Source organism: Coturnix japonica, chromosome 1 (genome assembly GCF_001577835.2).
Source record: "Coturnix japonica isolate 7356 chromosome 1, Coturnix japonica 2.1, whole genome shotgun sequence".
Lineage (NCBI taxonomy): Eukaryota > Metazoa > Chordata > Aves > Galliformes > Phasianidae > Coturnix > Coturnix japonica.
The window spans coordinates 83,875,411-83,894,751 of record NC_029516.1 but is presented as its reverse complement, the minus strand read 5'-3'; the positions used below and the strand labels follow the sequence as shown (position 1 = coordinate 83,894,751).

General features: G+C 36.0%; 1 protein-coding gene across 5 annotated transcripts in view; it reads left to right on the top strand.

Annotated features, from left to right (window-relative positions):
• CADM2 (cell adhesion molecule 2) overlaps positions 1-19,341 on the top strand; it is a 592,503-nt gene that overhangs the window by 470,238 nt on the left and 102,924 nt on the right. For all 5 annotated transcript variants that reach the window (XM_015880063.2, XM_015880073.2, XM_015880082.1 and 2 more), the window contains 2 exons: positions 1,281-1,418; positions 7,264-7,434. In XM_015880063.2, the coding sequence (XP_015735549.1) occupies positions 1,281-1,418; positions 7,264-7,434 (309 nt within the window). The remainder of the gene's footprint in view (positions 1-1,280; positions 1,419-7,263; positions 7,435-19,341) is intronic.

Genomic DNA, 19,341 nt, shown 5'->3' with positions numbered 1-19,341 from the left:
ATGAAATTTTCCTGCCATCAGCTACTTACTTTCAAGAAGGAAAGATACAATGTCTAAGATGTAAGTTTTTGGGTTTTTTGTTTTTGTTTTAGAATTTCAGTTTTCTGTTTCAAAGCAACATTTTAAGCTCAGGAAACTCTTTCCATCTGAGAATGAGATTTTTTTCCATTGAAAAATATTTCATCTTTTTAATCAGATAAACCATCTTTTTATGTGCTAATAATCTCTTTATTGAGTGCTCTGATATGGATTAAAAGATTTAAGTGTCAAGGTATTATGATAGACACCATTTTGTGTTCTCAAAGAGGGGAGTAGTTTTATTACAGAAATGTATTTTGTGATATGTACTGCTGCTTGGTTTTCATGTACATAATCTATCATTTTGGAAAAGTGATGCAAATGAGCCAAATTGTGAAATACAGGTTACAAGATTGGGTCCTGTGACTGATACATTTACCTAGCCATTAATATGAATGCATCAAAGGGCTTTGGATGTGAGTTATGAGTGACATTTTCAGACATCTTAGAATTACAATCTTGAGTATCATTTTATAGTAAGTTATTCTTGTATTTGCTGAAGTCAAATGGATTTGTACATATAGTGATGACATTTTTGTAAATGCTACTCATTAATTTATTTATAATCTTTCATTGTTCATTGAAAAATAACTATCATAAAAATTATTGTGATGTGCATGCTATTTCATGATCCTAAGACCTCTTCCAAAGACCTTGGATTCAGCTAAAGAATTCTCGATATCCAATGGACTTGTGATTATACACTGGGTTTTTTTCTTCATTATTGGTTCTCTGAAAATAAAATAACTTCTGTGTTTATTTTCATCCTCCTTTTCCCCTGGATTTTGTACTAAATCTTCATAATTTGTGTTTTCAACTTAAATCAGTTAGCTGTTTTTTGCCAGTTAACAGTTAAGTTTTATTTTCAGAGTTATACTTTCAATTTGCTTCCAGTGTACTTCAACATTTTCTTTACTGTGCAGACCAGTTTAAATATTATAACCTGCTTTCAGAATACTTGAAGATAGAATGGATTCTAAGAAACAAATTATCCATTTTCCTTAGAAAACTGAATAAGTTCTGTGTTTTTTGTTGATAGTTTATACAATAGAGAACACTGGTCTTCAATCTTGATAAAAGACATTGAACTACTAATTCCATTTACAGAATTTAGAGTACATGAAGAAGTTAATTCTAAGGTGATCATATGTTTATAGTAGCAGTTGAATATATCAGAAACTTTTTGTTTGTTTGCTTGTTAGGAGTTCCTGAGAAGCCACAAATTACTGGATTTACTTCACCAGTTATGGAAGGCGAGAGAATGCAGCTAACTTGCAAGACATCTGGTAGTAAGCCAGCAGCTGATATCAGATGGTTCAAGAATGACAAAGAAGTTAAAGGTATTTAAAGAAATTTGATGCACTTGTGAAAACTATGAGTATTTAACAGTTATGGTTTTAATTCATTTTTGTAAAAAAGTGTTTTATATTTAACTTTCAAATGAATTTCTGATTGTATGTAGTTATTGAATTGATTCTAAGTGACATAGCCACTATTTTATTTATCTTTTCCAATAGTAAAAACTGATGTTTTGAACTGCTCTGAACTCTGTTTATCATATTAAACTCAATGTAGATGTTTTATAGAGAAATGTGGAATTATTATTGTCACAGCCATGACACTCACTCCAGATATTTTATCTTTTCCTTTCTTTTTGATTTGGTGATATGAGATATGTCATATTTGATCAATTATTAGTTTCATGTTATGCTACTATAAGTAAAATGACTGGCCAAGAAAAAGCTGTCTGGAGCAGACAGGATATTGTACTTCCCATAGGGGAGATACAGAGCCTACTCAGGCAAGGAAGGGTCAAGTTTTAGCCACTGAGAAAGTCTCAGTTACAAAATTGGGATTCTGCAGCTGAGATAAGGATGCCAAGAGTCTGAAGGACTGAAGAGGGGGAGGAATACTTTAAAGGCTATGAGGCAAGCTTCACAGGGACTGATGAGGGTTGAACAAAGTGAAATGCAACTAAAAAGTCTTTGGGTGACTAAAATCAAAGGAAATATTGGTCTTTTAGTATGTAATAAAATAGGAAACAGTTGCATATGAAACCTATGTGTTTCTTATCTGTCTTTCCCTTTTTGTGTTCATTACTCAAAAGTTACTTTCCAGTCCACATTCTTATAAAACACAAGACAGTTTTCAAGTCCTTTCTGGTGAATGGGTGGAGAAGGCTGCCTGTTGTCTTGGCTTTTATTCAAGTCATGTCTATTCATTCTACTACAAGACCAAATCAGTGTATGATTTAGTACAGTTTTGCACCTGGAGAGGAATAAATGCATGCATCAGTACAGATCAGGGGATGATCTGCTGGAGAGGATCTCTACAGAGAAGGGCCTGGAGGTGCAAGTGAACAGCGGGTTCACGATGAACAAGCAGTGTGCCCTTGTCACCAAGAATACCTAGAAGGCCAATGGTATCTTGCAGTGGATTAAAAAGGGTGTGGTCAGCAAGTCAATGGAGATGATCCTTCTCTTCTACTCTGCCCCAGTGAGGCCACATTTAGAATACTGTGTCCAGTTCTAGCCTCCTAAGTTCAGAAAGACAGGGATCTCCTAGAAGGGATCCAGCAGAGAGTCATAAAGATGATAAAGGGCCTGGAGCATCTATGTGTGAGGAAAGACTGAGTAACCTGTGTCTAGTAAGCCTTGGGAAAAGAAGACTGAGTGGGGAAACTGACAAATATTTATAAATATCTAAAGGGAGGTGAGAGACAAATAGATGAGGCCAGGCTCTGTTCAGTGGTATGTAACAATAAGACAAGGAGTAATGGCCTAAATCTTGAATATAGGAAGTTCCATATAAACATGTGGAAGAACTTCTTTACTATAAGGGTAATAGAGCACTGGAACAGGTTGCCCAGAGAATCTGTGGAGTCTACTATGGAGATGTTCAAGACACTCTTGGACCCTACCTGTGTGATCCACTGTAGGGAACCTGCTTTAGCAGGGGGCTTGGATTCAAAGATTTCTTAAAGTCCCTTCCAACCTGTGCAATTCTGTGATTCTGTGATCTGCTTTGTCTCATATTTTCATGACATTGTGAATTTTGTTAGCTGAAATAATTACCTCAAACAAAGTTGCAGCATTATTTAAAGAACGTATTAATCTACCTTTATTATTTATCACAACCGAACCTGATTTAAAAAGAGGTGGTAATTGGTTATCTGAGGAATGCAATCTGTTTGAGAAGTGTCTAATTTTCTGATGAAAATCAAAGTTGTTTTATTGGAGACAGGAAGCTTAGGATGAAATTATTTGAAATATATCTGAACACTTTTAACAAGGAAATGAAGAGGGGAAATGCAGAACACCTTTTTTACCACTTACTGGTAAATTTGAAGAAATTGCTATATTTTTAAATCTGGTATAAGAACTTTGCCTTTCTTTCAGCTGACATGTAATTGAACCCAAACAAGCAGTTTTGCCATTTGTCTCATCTCAACAGTTTCAAAAGGGACTTTTTTTTTTCTAAAGAGAGGGTAGAGGAGGGACAAAGGTTATGTGAAGAAGAATGGTAAAAGTGAAAAAAAAAAAAAAAAAAAGAGAGGAAAGCACTGAGCACATTCATTTCAGTTTAGCTTTTCAGATCTTCTGAAGATCACATTGCCATTTTGCAAAGGTTAGAAATAAAATAACCTAACCAGTTTGCAGTGGCATCAGCAGAAGTTACATTAGCTTTGTGCACTGTAAAAGGTGAAATGATAAATCTGAGAAAATAGATATGAAATTATATGCTAATGCAGCTGACATTAAAGGTTAGGAGTTCGTCTGTCTAGCACCAGTAAATCCAATCATGTTACAGTGTATTATACGTGGTGCAAAAGAATATAAATGATGCACTGAGTTCAGAGTTGCACCAAAGGGGAAAAAGCCATTCTAAAATTGTAGCTCCATTGCTATTACTCAAAAAGGAATCATGATGTGAAAAAAGAATACTGTTTGATGCAGTAAGTGCTAGTAATAAGACTGAGAGTGAAGCACCGAGTACTGTGTGTCTTTTATTTTAGTGTTCTGTCTCGTGTGAACCAAATTAACAAAGCAATATGCACTTTAGTATTCTGGTGACATTTTAGAAGGAGATTATTAAAAGTAGAAATATACAAGAAACTAAATATGCAATTTTTGTTTGTTTGTTTTTTATTTTTTCCAACAAAACTAGTTGCAGCTATTTCAGCAATATTATAGGAAATATTTCTTTAATGTTTCAAGAGTATTTTTAAAGGATTTTTTTTTCCCCTTGGAAAGGGAATGCTTAAAAATAAACAAGATAATGTCAATAGATTTTGTTAGAACATATTAAGATATTTTGAATTAATTTATACATTTTAATATACACAAAGTATCCTAAAATACATCAAGTATTTTGTCTTAATAAATCTCTAAGTGTAGGGTGAATTTCTTTTAGTTAGAAAGGTTGTTTCAATGGTAGAACTCCATGTTAAATGTAAATAAGAATTATACTTGCCTTTTAAAAACAGCAAAATGATCTTTTTATAGGATTGGTGCTTCTATATGACCGTTTTATGTATGCACTCTTTTAAATCACAATGAACAATGAATGATAGATATAATTTTACTTCAGTTTATTATTTTCACCATCAAATTTGTACTTGTGAGCTATAAACTAGTATTATTAGTTAATATGAGGGTGTCTGTTTGTATGCCTATATGATAGTCATAGTTGGACCTCGTACTTAGTGTGGCCCAACCTCTTTTTGAAGGTTATATCAGATTGCTTAATGTCTTGTCTGATTTGGTTTAGAAAAATCTCCAAGGGCAGTTTCCATAGTCTGTCTGGGATAGAGCTTTCAAATAACTGAAAGACCTTACTGGGCAGAGTTTTCATTATTCCATGAAACATGATCAGAATTTGTCTTGGTGTAACTTGTATTCATTGCCCCTCAGTTTTTGTTGTAAAGCTCCAAGGAGGACCAGGATTTTTCTTTAGAAATTCTAGACAATAGTTTGCCTTCTATTCATCAGGTTGAACAAACCCAACTCTCTCCAACTTCTCTTTGTACTTCAGTTAGTTAAAATCTTTTCTATACTAGAAAGTCCAAATTTTGATTGATTATTTAGAATAATCAATGTAGCTGCAAACATACTAAATAAAGGGGAATAATATATAATATATATTTTCTGTCTTGCTATACTATTGTTAGTGCAGGACAATCCATTTTTAACTCTCAACTCTGTAAAGGCACATTACTGACTAATGTTCAACTGGTACTCAGTACCTCCAGTTCTACTTCAGTAGAACTACTTTCTGTTTAGGTATCTCCCAAATCATTTGATTATAGTGGTTTCCAGACAAAGTTCCTCTTTAATGGACATTTCTAAGCCTTTTTTAAGCTGACAGGAGAAGTAAGAAAAGTAAGTTAAAAAGCAGATTGTATAAGAAGTATTTACAAATTCTGTGAAAACCCCAGGTAAATATTCTGAAAGCTAGCATGGGATTACATGCTCACTGCCTGATCTCCACTGCTGTTTCTTTTCAGAAGGGCTTACGTTGTTACCATGTATTACAGTCATACCTTTCTTTTGCTATCAAGAATCATCCAAGAAGATACAGCTGATCAAGTGGGCAGGCTAAGTATTTCTGTTGATGAGTATGTCAACAGCAACATTAGCACCATTTTTCTTACTAGGTGGAATTAAGGATTTAACCCTGTAAGTAAGAGGTGCCTGGAGAAAGCCTTCTAAACATCTGCATGGGAAATCAACTGGTTTTGTTTTTCTGAAAGATTAAGTGTCCACAACTTCTCACTGAAATGGAAGTTGTTGAAGTTCTCAGGAATTTTCTGTCCTCCTAAAATCAGTAAGAAATTGAATGTATACATTACATACAGACATAAAGCAATCTGTTTAGGTGCTTTTTATTGAGTTTCTTACTTATCACTTTGAACTAATCTCAATTATGTGCCTCAAAAATTAGCGAAGGAATTTATGATTTGATTATAATAACTTTGCTTTAGCCCTGACCATCGTTTCTCTTATCTTCTGATTCCTAAATATTGATAGTCACCTTGGCAGAAAATTGAAATCTCTTAAAGTTTAGAAACCAACAGGCAGAAAAATGCATGCAATAAATGATTATGTCTTAGGAGAAAAGTAGAAAATATATAACTACGTGGTGTCTTCATTTATCCAGGGACAGTGAAAAAGAACATCTTTTCGTATCAGCAGTATTTTTATCTAAAAACAAGGAGCTTAAGCCATTTATGATTTGCTTTCTTATATAGATATTTCATGCAAATTTTATTTAGGTCATCTTCTTTTCTAATGGGATTTAATGTAATTTATAAAGCTGAAACCTCTCGTGCTTTCATTTTTGTAGGACACAGAGGACATATGCAAACTCAGTGTAATTTCATATATAGATTTATGTATTTATGTATATATTTTTAAAATCTTTCCTTGTAACAAATCAATATAACAAGCTTATGATTTTGCTGAAATAAACAAACCAGTAACTACTATAAATAGTTGGGATCCAAGTAAAAAAGTTCTAATATGTGTGTAAGAAGATCTCATATTGCAGATAATACATAATAACTTTTAAAAATAAATGCTTAGTCTTTTGGCTCTCCAGTTCTAATGTAACTTGTATGTCCTACAGCGAAAGTTACTCTGAGTCTAAAACTTAACCTTGAGATGAAATGAACTCTTCTTAATCATGGTTGTAGGCTTCCAACACAGTAGTATCTGGGTTGAAAACTGGCACAGATTTTTAATGGGCTCTGCTGTGAAACAGTAAGCCAATGAGTAATGATAAGAAACACTGAATTTAGTGACACATTTAGTGACACTGTGAATATGTTAGGGAAGTGAAGGTGGGAGTAGACTACACTTTTCCAATGGACTGCGGAGATCATTTATATCAGATGTGAGCCTAAACATGAGAGAATGATGAAAACAATTGCCCTCTGAGTGCAGTATCAAGTAACTAATTTTGAATTTTCATCTTCAGTTTATATCTTCTGCTCTGGCAACAGGAGAAAAGAGTAGAAGAGCTACAGACTAATTACTCATGTTTTAAAGAGGTCAATAAATACATGAAAGGTATTATTTTAAAAATGGAAGTTCAATAGTTAAATTTTGCTGTTTAATGTTGGACGTTTTTTATCTGAAAATATTGGAAACAAAAATGGTTTTGTTTTTGTTTTTTTTCTTTCAGATGTTAAATATTTAAAAGAAGAAGATGCAAATCGTAAAACATTCACAGTCAGCAGCACAATGGATTTCCTTGCAGATCGCAACGATGATGGTGCAGTTGTAAGCTGCAGAGTAGATCATGAGTCCCTAAACTCTACACCTCAAATAGCAATGCAAGTTCTAGAAATACACTGTAAGTAATATACCTCATATTTGCTTTGCTTTTTTTTTTTTTTTTTTTTTTTTTGGCTTCAGAGTTTCCTCTGTAGGAAATTAAAAAATCTGAGAACAGTAATTATTGGTAATATTTTTCTTTTAGCCAACCCCCTTTTTAAAAATTATTTTATTTCAGAAATAACTCTGAAATAGTTATTGAGTTATGTACCTGGTTTGCTCTAAAAATAGCAAAGAGGAAGTGCATTTGTCTTTCTCATTTGTCATTGTAGTAATGTAAAAGTAAGCTTTAAAATAAGATTATAGCAGTTCACAACTTTTCATGAACTTCATTTCAGAACTTGTTACAAGGGTATGAAGAGGCAACATGTATTCAGTAACCTTGGATTGTGCTAGAGAAACTGTTTAATGCAGTGAAAAACTAAAGTATAGGAGAAAGAACACTTTAGAAACTTAAGCATAGGGTTGTTAGAGTAAGGGGAGTATGGTTAGGTTGTGGTTGGACTTGGTGATATTTAAGGTCTTTTTGAACCTGAGTGATTCTATGATTCTATGCAAACATTTGCATACATATTCATTCTTTTCCAATAACTCATTAATATATGCTAATGTCCCTCTGGGCATGCATGGTAGCGAAACTGATGGTCTTAGACCACCTACATCCACCCCATTTTTCCATTAACAGCTTCATCACAGTGCCTTTTGGCTGACCCTTACCTGCTTTTCCCTAATTTAGCAAATTTCCATTGCTTGTTATGCCATAATAAGCAACTTTCTATCTTGGTGCACTATAACTCAAAACAATATGTGTGAAATCCAAGAAATAAGTCCTTGCACCTAGTGGCTGCAAAGATATTGTGTCTTCAGTGCTTCTGTTAAGCAGGTTCATTGACAAAAAGAAGGCTACTCACATACCTAACAATGCTAAACTAGAAAGTTTTAGAACTAGCACTCACTGATTCTTTTTGCTAAACTAATATATTGGTCCTTAAACTAGTGTCTCGCTCCAATTGAGGAGTGAGGCAAGGTTCTTTGATATGTTATGCCTGGCATGAGATTAAGAAGAAAAACATTCAAATGTTGATCCAACCAGTTTATTAGAAATAATGGACAGCTGAAGGGCTGGGGAAGGGAGAGAAAATTAGGGTGATGCGGATGGGAAAGTGGGCGATAGAAGAAGTAGGAAAAGAGGAAAAAATTGCTTAAAAGCAGGGAATAGTCACCACCTGGATGCAGCAGTGTCCTGTTGCACGTTGTTTCATTGATCCGGGGCAAAATAGGCATAGGGGAGAGCAGCAGCAGAATGGCAAGCCGAAAGCAGCAGATCGGTGGAAAGGAGCAGCGGGGTCTCAAGGAGTAGCGAGGTCTCACAAAGTAGCGAGGTCTCACGAAGCAGTCTCGATCAGTAGGCCCAGGAGAGTCCATTGGCGACAGTAGGAGGACAACTGAGGAATCTGAGGTCAGAAGCCCTAAAAGGTTCTTCAGCATGCAGGCATCTTCTTCAGCATGCAGGCATCTTCATCAGCATGCAGGCATCTTCTTCAGCATGCAGGCGTTCACGTAGAGAGGCATCTGATGACAGAAAACCTCCTTGTTTCCGTAGTGAGGCATCTGGTGTCAGAAAACCTAATTTTGTGGTTTGTCCATGCTCTTTTTATCCTACTTCTTTCCAGCCTATGAGACATTCCTGGAAGCTTCGGTCAGAGTCATGTGAGTACCTCGGAGATGGCCATCTTCCTTGAGATAAGCCCACACAGAAAGACCACTTTAGGGCCATTCATCTGCATCTTCTCTCTCTCACTCTCTCTCTCTCTCTCTCATTGCCCCTGGACTTGTCCATCTGTTACACTCAGACAAAGGGTATCAGATACCCTCATCCCCTGCCCAGGGCTTGTCCTTCTGTGTCTCTCAGACAAAGGGATTTCTGGAACCTTGGTCAGGACTTGCCTGAACTTGTCCATTTCAGCAAACTTTTGAGGCAATAGTGTAAAAAGCATGGCCTCTTACAACTAGTACACTGATCCCTATTGCTAAACCAGCCTGTATCACTAGATAAGCAAGCTCAAAGTTTAGACATACTCAAAGTTGAATAAGCCTGCCTACATGTCTGTGTGTCATAGTCTGAAGTCATGTCCTTTGAGTCACTTTCTTCACTTTTATAAACTATGAGGGACTCATAAGAATGTTTTTTTTCACCACCAGGTGATATTTTCATATTTACTTGCACTACAATCACCATTCTTCTCTATACTGTTATGTATACTGTTCTACAGAACACCAGTATTTGTTTTACATCTAGAGAAAGAGACATCTGCAAAATATTACCAGATCAAGAGAAGGGTAGAGACCTTTCACAGATCTGTTTCTAGGGCAAATATATGCAAAGAAACTTGTTATAAACAAGTTTATCCATGAAGAAGACACTTCGCCAGTACCTGCAGCTAGTTCCCAAGACATGATGTCAAGGATTGCTGGCCTGTGTAACTTCTTTCTGAACAGGAAGATAGTTCTGTAAGTTTCTAAAATGTGTAAAATGTGGTGGTTGAAAAAGTACTCTATGCATAGAAGCTGACAGCATTGCTAAAAATGCCATCTGCATAACATCTGAAATGAGACAGATGTGGATTAGTATCCATAAGTAATATGTACTGAAAATAACTGTTTTCTGATGCATCCCATGCATCATTTTCCTGATGGAGATCAAAGCCTTTCTTCACCAATGACTTAAACACCTGCCTCTCCTAAAATGTTCAGATAGCATCTGTACTACAGAGATGAATCTTTAACATCTATTTCTCTGAATTCTAAATCCCATCACCATCATCCTCTGGTATGACCCATGCCTTCACTTCCAAATTGCTTTCTCTTCCTCCAATGTCCTGTTCAAGATGTTGGTACTACAGGGGCACAATGATAACCAGAGCTCTGAAGCACTTCTCCTATGAAGAAAGGCTGGGAGAATGGGGCTTTTTCAGCCTGGAGAAGAGAAGGCTGTGGGGTATTTAAATGGGGCCTATAAAAGAGAGGGAGACCTTTTTATACAGTCCAGTAGTGATAAGGCAAGGAGGATTGATTTTAAACTAAAAAGAGAGAGATTTGGTTAGATGTTAGGGGTAAATTCTTTACCCTCCACCAACCCAGGGCTTCATCCAACCCTGCCTTAAGTGCCTCCAGGGATGGGGCATCCATACCTTCTCTGGGTATCTGTGCCAGTGCCTCACTGCCCACTGAGTAAAGAATTTACCCCTAACATCTAACCTAAATTTCTGGATATGTCACTTATCCAATTGCTCCCCAGGCAACAAAACATTACCTTGCTAAACACCAGCAATTTGCCTATTGTTTCATTTTCTGAACTAGACCTGTGTTCATTTTCTGCACATTCTCTGAAGTTCTGCAACAAGGACAAACTGGACAGAGTGTTTACTGTCACTGATGTACTTTATTTGCTGTGCTGCCCCCTCAGACTGCCAATTTACCAGAAGCCACAAGACACAAGTAACTGTTCTCAATCCTTTTTCCTTACTTCATTAATTTTCCACCAACCAATTTTATACTCTCCAGCACTAGTATAAAGTGTCATTAAATGTCAAGAATAAGTGAGAAGTATGCCAAAATAAGCTCAGGTTTGTAAGAGATGGTGGAAAGACCATGTGCAATCTTAAAAGCAATATTTTCTTATTGCAAACAGTCTATTGTCCTCCTCCTTACCACATACAACTCCACAGTCAACATATCCAACAGTCTTACTTGAGATAAAGATTTTAAGAAAATTTTAGGAAAAGAGAATGAGATCCAGGGAATTAATGATATTGCTCAGCAGAGAACCTTGAAGGAAAAAGGTGCAGGAGCATGATTTACTACAGCAATCAAAAAGACTCTGAAAGGAATACACAGCACTGAAATTGGTCCCCTTAATTTTATTCTCCTGCTTATCTGCCTGATATTTCTCACAATCATATCTGGTATTACCACAGTCACTGGAAGCTGCTGACTTTTACCCATCAATTCATAGGACTACAAACATAGAAGAGACACTGTATTTGTATTAATGAGAGTGATGCTCGCAGAACTCATTATGGGTTGGTCCAATACATCCTCAATGCCAGCTGACAACGGTTCAAAAATAGCACTGACAAAATAGATGAATTGCAGGACCCCAAGAGAAAAGTCATGAGAATCTGTTAATTTGACATCCTGTAGTTCTGAAAATCATCTCACCTAAAATCACAAACAAGTAGTGTGATATTGCTCCGTAGGGCACTTGTTCCAAATGTCCCAGGGGTATTTCAAATGAGCAGAGAGCTTCGGAGTAGAATGATAAGCAAGTATCTTAAACAAGTGGAACAGAATGGCACAGCTAGACATCAGTTTGGCAGAGAAAGAACACATCCAATAGAACTATACTTGTTTTTTAAACGGTTTCCTAAAATCTGAAGAATTATGTCTGTGGTACATCGATACTCCTTACCAGGGCATCATTGTAGGTTAGAAAAAAAGGGCAATAATAAATTGTTTGGCTAATTTTGTTGTTTCCTGCTGTCAGTGATTATACCTGAAAGTAAAAATCAGATAGATAAAATCTGCTGACAATGGACAAAGCACACATGGCTTCATCAAAATACAAAAAGCAAAGCAAAGAAAAACAAAAGGATAAAAGTAATTGCAGGACTGTGTTTGCATCCAGTGGATAATAGGTAAGAAACAGGAAAGCAACATAATGTTTGGAATGACAGCTTTTTATTTATATCTAGTGAATGATAGAATAGTATTAAATTTATCCTGGGTGACGAGGCCGTATGAGACAGATCTTTGTAATGAGTCTGCAGAGATGTAGATAGAGATGCTTATGAATTTACACAGCTGCTTTTATCATCAATTTTAATAGGAAGTAAGGTTAATACTAAAGCCAGTAGTACCATCAGCAGTGATATAAGTACAGTTTCAGATTTCACCAACAATATTATGAAATAAGTACATGAAATAAGTCCAAAAACTAAAATTTTAGGAAAAAAATGTTGTTATTTTTCAATATACACATACATACATATCACACTATGCACCATATATATACTATGCACATATACATAATAATAATAATAAAAAAAAATCTGTGTTCTGCTTTTTTTTTCTGAAGTCCAGAACTGAAGATAAGTATATCACTTATACATTGAGGAAAATAATAAGGATATCTTGATGGAAACTGTGATCAGTTCTTGTTTTCACAGGGCATTCCAAATTAATTTGGCAGACTTTAGATATTAAAGTAATATGCATGCTATTTGGGTAAGCATGCTGTACCCCTCTCCAGACTGTGAAATAATTACCTCCTCCAACCATTTAAGCTTTATTTATCAGTAATTTATGTCTCACTTGTGCTTAATCCTGTTCATCTCTGTGTCATGCTCTCTGCACTGCAGGGCAGCTCAATAGCCCAATTGTTTCTCTTGTGCTGAAAGGTTCAGCCATAATTTAGTTTCTGCTTGGCCAGCAGAGGTTTGTGGTAGCATGACACTGCTTGCTGAGTTTATTTTTCCTCTGACCCTTACTGTCAATAGTAAACCCAAAATAGACTTGTATCCCCCGTGGCTTTGCTCTGAAGTTTGCTTGTCAGCCTAGCTGCCACTGATTATTAGGAACTGCTTCTTGTAAGTGATAAATACAAATCCCAGAGGAATGTTTTGTTTCATTGTTTACTTCTGCATTTAAACTAAAGTAAGAATGTGTTCTTCACTCCTGTATTAAGGAAACACAGATGCACTACTTCAACTTTGAAAGATTTGCACGGCAGTATTCACAGGACTGTATACTCAAAGTCCTCATGCACACCCTGAAAAGACACTTTGAGGGCAAATGCAACTTCTGATCCAGATCTGGGAAGTGAGTGAACTCTGTTCATCCTTCCTCTATGTGTCAGACAAGCAGTGACTCTCAGAGGCAGCATCTTCATTTTCCTCCAGGTTTTATCCAAACAGAAGGCAGCCAACATGTTGCTTCCTACTGAACAGAGTGCCATAAAATTACCCGATGGTAATTACCTTACCTTCATAAAAATTCTCTGACTACAATAAATTACCCAGCAGACCTCAGAAAAAATTAATTGTGTAAGCCTGCCCCAGAGGCTGCTTCTGAAGCTTTAAAGTGAAATCAAATCATTTGAACTTCAAACCTAATCATCGTGATTCTAAAATGGCAGCTGTGATGTGATCTGTGCTAACGGACACAGGGAAATTCTGTTCAAAAGCTGACCACACTCCCAAATGACAGCACTAATAAGCTAAATATGTGTTATGTAAAGAAGTGTCTAGAGAGGCAATTTTGAGTAAATTCTATATTGGCAGACACAGATGTGCAGTGAATTGTCAGTCTGACAAGTCTATAGCCATCAGCTAGCTTGCTTCTACTGGCTATTCCAACAGTGTTTTTGTGATAGGCTGTTTATTTGGTGGGCTTTTATTAGACTCTTTTTTTTTTCAATGAGCATCTGAACTTGACTTGAAAATTTGGCAGCAATTCCAAAAGATGGTTGACTATTGTCTAGAAAACACACTTATCGATTTTTTCTTAAATAAACAAAGCACTTAAAATGCAGGAGACTACAGACAAGCAAATTAGCATTTCACTTGTGCAGCCATGTAGAAAATGGTGTGTGTGTGTTCAACAACAGTGTATTACTGTGATTTGTAGCGTATTAACAAATGGAGGTTTCTCTGACAACAGGATGGTGTTAGAATTTCTGCAGGTGCAAGGCAGAGTGCTTTTATCAGACCTAGATTACCTGATGCCACTAAGATTTCAGTCCATTATTTTCACTTCACTGGTTTATAGGGCTTTTTTGGAACACCATTTCTATAGTTACATGTTCAGAAGGAAAGCTGTTGTGTGCAAAGATATGAATTATATCTTGTAGTAGACGATAATATACAAGGGCTGCTCTGAAAGAATCCTACATTACTATTTAGGCTCATGACATCTGACGCAGATGGTGGTGGTATGGTAGTAGAGGATGAACCTTCCAACCAATATCCCATTACTTGCTGTTACCTTGTGACAGAATGACGTCTGACATGGAAGTGTATATGGAGCAAAGTTGTGTCATTGAATTCCTCCACATGGAAAAAATGGTACCCACTGGCATTCATTGGTGCTTGCTGAATGTTTCTGGAGACCAAAGAGTGGATGTGAGCACAGTGAGGCTGTAGGTGCTGTGTTTCAGCAGTGGTGACAGCAACAGTGGGTCACCTCTGCTGGTGCAGATTTTCACAAGTGCATCATGCAGGCTCTTGTTCATCACCAGTAAAAATGTGTAGCTCATGGTGGTAGCTATGATGAAAAATAGCATTTTGTAGCTGAGAATTTTGTCCTTTGTATCCAATGTAGATTGCATGGAAATGAATAGGAGGCATTAATTTCAGAACAACCTATGCAGTACCATATAAAATATAGTGGTTTTTTTTTTGTTTTTTGTTTTTTTTGTTTTGTTTTGTTTTTTAAATGTAAGAAGGTGGCCATACACAGACTGTCAGACCACCTGTCTGTGGAGTATGCCTAAAATTACAGTTCCACATGAGGATAGTCCCATATATAGTTTAAAAAAAAAAAAAAAAAAGGCTTCCTTAAAACTTAGTATTTAATTTTAATAAGCTAGTTACATTTTAAAATATTTTGGGGGTAACTTTCTCAACCATGGGTTTGCTGTCTTTTTATAGTAACAAGCCCCCAGAATATTAAGCCAGATCAAGTAAGAACAAATAGATGTTGAGACAGGGGTGAAGACAGCTGGAGTGCTCGATAGAATAGAATAGCAATTTAACTTTGCTATCAGAACAAATGTTTGCCTGACTTTAGCTAATTAAGTGAAGCACACAGTTCTTTGTAACTTCTCAGGCAGAAAAAAGACTTGGATTTTCTAAGGGCATGATTCTCCAGGACCATAGAAGAAAGAACTATCTTGAGATTTGCACGTTTGGGTTTTGCAGTTTGCTGTTACAAGTTAGCATGATTTGCTTTCTTACTATAACCGTTTTGTTTTAGAGTAGTTAGAATGTTTGGAAACTGTGATAGTACTGAGACCTGTGGAACTTGTAGAAGGTAGCCAATATCTCAAGCTTAAGCCTGTCAAGAATTACATGATGCAGCAGGAAATTCTCGAGTATGACTATTTCATTTGTAGCGAGGCTGAGACAATTTCCCATTGAAGAAACAGGATTGCTTTTTTCATGGCTTCAGTGCTTCTTTTTTCAGGATTCTTAGACACAACTCTAGGAACAAAACAAATTTAGGTTGTGTGTTCTTTTTTTAATACCCTTTAGAAGCACAGAGAGGCATGGCTTTCCTTGCATGGCTACCTGAGTCTGATCCATCTTTCTGACAGAAAAGGACAGTCTCTCACAAAAGATACTTCAGTACTTTAGAGGCCAGCTTTTCAAGTGGTGTTCTTGTTTTCCACATTCAGTCAAGATATTCTTCTAGATTTCTGTTACCTTGGGAATTTTGAGATCTTACAGTTGACTTCCTGTTCTTCTGAGACAAATTTTGTCTTTGTACAAGACTCAACTGTCTTGAGATGCTCTTCAGGTGTTTTCCCCAAACTGTTATTTTTCTGCCTAAATGACAATTTAGATGGAAATATATGGAAAATATAGCTCAATGTTATTTCTATACTGCAGTGACCAGCTTTCCATTCTTTCTCCCTTTAAAGGACAGAAATTTCAGTATTTCCCAATGTAAGAGGCAGCTTTAAAAATAGCAATCATAACAATGCAAATTAAAAGATATAGCTGTCACTACTTGTATACCTCTTCATATTAAATGAAAAGTAAATAATAAGTTATTCCATTTAATTATTTAGCTCAATAATTATGTCAACATTGTGTTAATAAGCAAAATTATCTTGTTTGAGCTTTTTGTATTAATGAGTGCTTGAAACAAATGAAACATAAAGGATAGTTACAGTAAACAGTAAAGAATAATATCAGTGAACATGAAAGTTCAGTGCCACAATTTGCATTTTTAAATGAGATCAATTAGGTTAATGATGGATGAAAATAAGAAATCCATTATTTAAATGCAAAGTAATTCAAAAACTTGTGGGTCCATTTACTGCCAAACTTTAATCTTTCAAAGGGGATATCTAGTTCAAAGGGTTAATGTACAATCCCGACCTTTCCCATCTGGAGGCTTATGTTCAAATATGGTTTACAAGTGGAATGTAATCTAATAGAATTTATTTCTCTCTAAAATCTGTAATAGGAAAATCCAATGAGTCACTTATATGTTCTGAATAGAAAGTTGATATGTTGTGGGCAGATTATTCTTTGGATGTGTGTTTAAAGGAGGGCTGAAGAAGGCTACAAAGGAATTTTGGAAGGAAATGCTTAATAATGTTAAAAAGTAGGATGTTCAAGAAATGAAGTTTAAATATAATTGCTTTTCAGAAAAATAATCATTTAGGCATATGAGAGAAACAATCTGTGGGAAAGAACTGAGAAGACAGAGATCATGGCTACTCTGGAAAATGGAGCATAGTAGAATCATCTCTGAACTATTTACTAACAGATATATGAAGAGCACAGTACTTTTCATGTGGCGATGGTAGCTTGGGTCGGAGTGGTGATATTAGTGACCACTGAAGGGCTAACAACTGCCATCTCTCTCTGGAAGCATCAGAACTATATAAAGCACACTGAAGGCTTTTGAGGTTGTGTAATTTGGTCATGTCTGGCCACAAGCTGTTGTCAGTAGTAATGTCCACACTGAGTCAGACAAGCCACTGGAGAATATTCCGCAATGGCCATTTAAGAAAAAAATAATAATAATAAAGTTAGTTCAGTTAGGTGAAAATACCAGAAAAATAGTGTCATGGTTTAAAAAAAAAAAAAAAAAAAGACTAGTCTTGATGATTTCCTGTAATGATGAACCTTTCTCTCTTTGTGAGGAGGTAGTTTCCTGACATAATAACCTACAGCCCAGTAGCAGTACTCCTAAAACCAACTGAAGCTCCTAATCCAAATCACTGTGAAACAGTTAAAAACTAAATTATTTGCCTGCTAGAAGGTGAGTTCTTAAATATATTTGTTACAACTGTTTTATCTTGTGTAGCCCTAACAGGATAATAACAACTGAGTGACTGAATGACTACAATTCAGTGTCTGAGAAGAATTTTTCAATTACTTGACTAAGATCCATTAGGCCCTATAGTGCCTCAAAAGAAGGTCTAAAATATCTTTTTTTTTTTTTTTTTTTTTTTTTTTTTTTTTTTTTTTTTTTTTTTTTGTCTTGGTTGTCTTTCATAGATTCATCTTGGAAAGGGACTAAAAATTGCAGAATCTCTATAGCTCAAACTTCACATTACAACTCTGGTCACTGGCCATGAACCTAGTTACTGAAGGACAAAGGAGTCATTCCCAATAGAACAGTCTAAGGGACTGTTTATTTCCAAAATTATTGACTAGCAAGCAGGTGAAACAGTTTGAAGGATAATATGTATAGAAATTGTTAGTAGGACCTCCTAAGGGAGAGAAGCTTACCCTTCTGAAAAGGGAGAGAAGCTTACCCTTCTGATATGTATTTACAAGAAACAAGTCAGATTTTCATGCCCCAGTGATTTTTTTATAGATTAAACTTCAGTAGTGCCTGCTGTCTGGTATGGATCACAGAGAAAGGCTTGAAGTATGCTGAGCATCCAGAGCTCTTACTTACTTCTTCAGTAGCTTCACATGTGCTGCAGTTCTCCAGCAATATTCAAGATAACTTAAGCCAGACACAACAGAAAGCTGAAAGCCTTAAGCAAAAGAAACGAAGGATGCAGAAGGCAAATTTACATGGAAAGGTCATGCAGTGACTCAGGCATGCGTCATATAGGCAAAAGGGTGTTTTTTTTTCTTTCCTCTGGCTTTTTCCTTTTCTACTTCTAAGTGACATGGCAAAAATGAGAAAGAAAGAAAAAAAAAAAAAAAAGATAATTATGATTAAATTGGAAAGAGCACAAAGAAAGGCAGGGAGGATGTTAAGTAGAACAGAGGTACACATCTGAAGAGGTAAGCAAAATGGGGATTGTTTGGTCTTAGGAAGTGGTGTGACAGAAATAATTAGAAAAGATAAATGCTGTAAAATTAAGCTTCATCATTAGAGTTCACTGAACAAAATAGAACGGATTTACCAAAGACTTATTTCTACTGTATTGTTCATGTGTGTATGGGATTTAAGGGATTACTATAAAAACAGTGACCCTTTTTTCGCATTATGGGGAGATAACACAGGTAGTGCTACTGGTGCTAATTATCTTCATGAACTGGCATGTATCTAGAACTTGGTGACAGTGCCACTCTTTCTACCACTTAATTCAGCAGCGTCTCCCAGTATAGCCAATATTATAGCCACATTTATCTCTCTCTTCAAGGCCAACCATAAAGCATATAAGAATGATTAGTGAACACACTGAATTTCAAGAGGAAGTAAAAGGTTTTAAATGAAACAGATAGGAACTGTGGAGTTTTGGTAGTGTACCTGATTGTTTGACAGCTGAGATGCTGAAACAGGTACTATGAATATTTTAAACGAAGTACCAGATAATCAGTGTTCACAGAATTAGTAGCTTAAAGGATTTCCTGCCAGGTTGGTGCTTGATTTTAGGCACTCATGAATTACAAGTGTCAGGAAGCAATATTTCACTGATCAAGCCTTTTTCCCCCCACACTGGCATTTGGCCTGTTGTTCTGCATCCAAGAGAGTGCTTTTATAGTCTCCGGGTGCAAACTGTTACTCCTTTTTTCTTCAACAAGCATCGTTTAAACTAAATTGAAAGAGATGAGAGAAAGGATGATAGAGTAGTCATCATACAATCTCAGCTAACAAAGAGACCATATGGTGGTTCTGGTCCTGCTCGACTGTAGAGTACCTTTTAAAGGAGTATTTTAAAAAATAT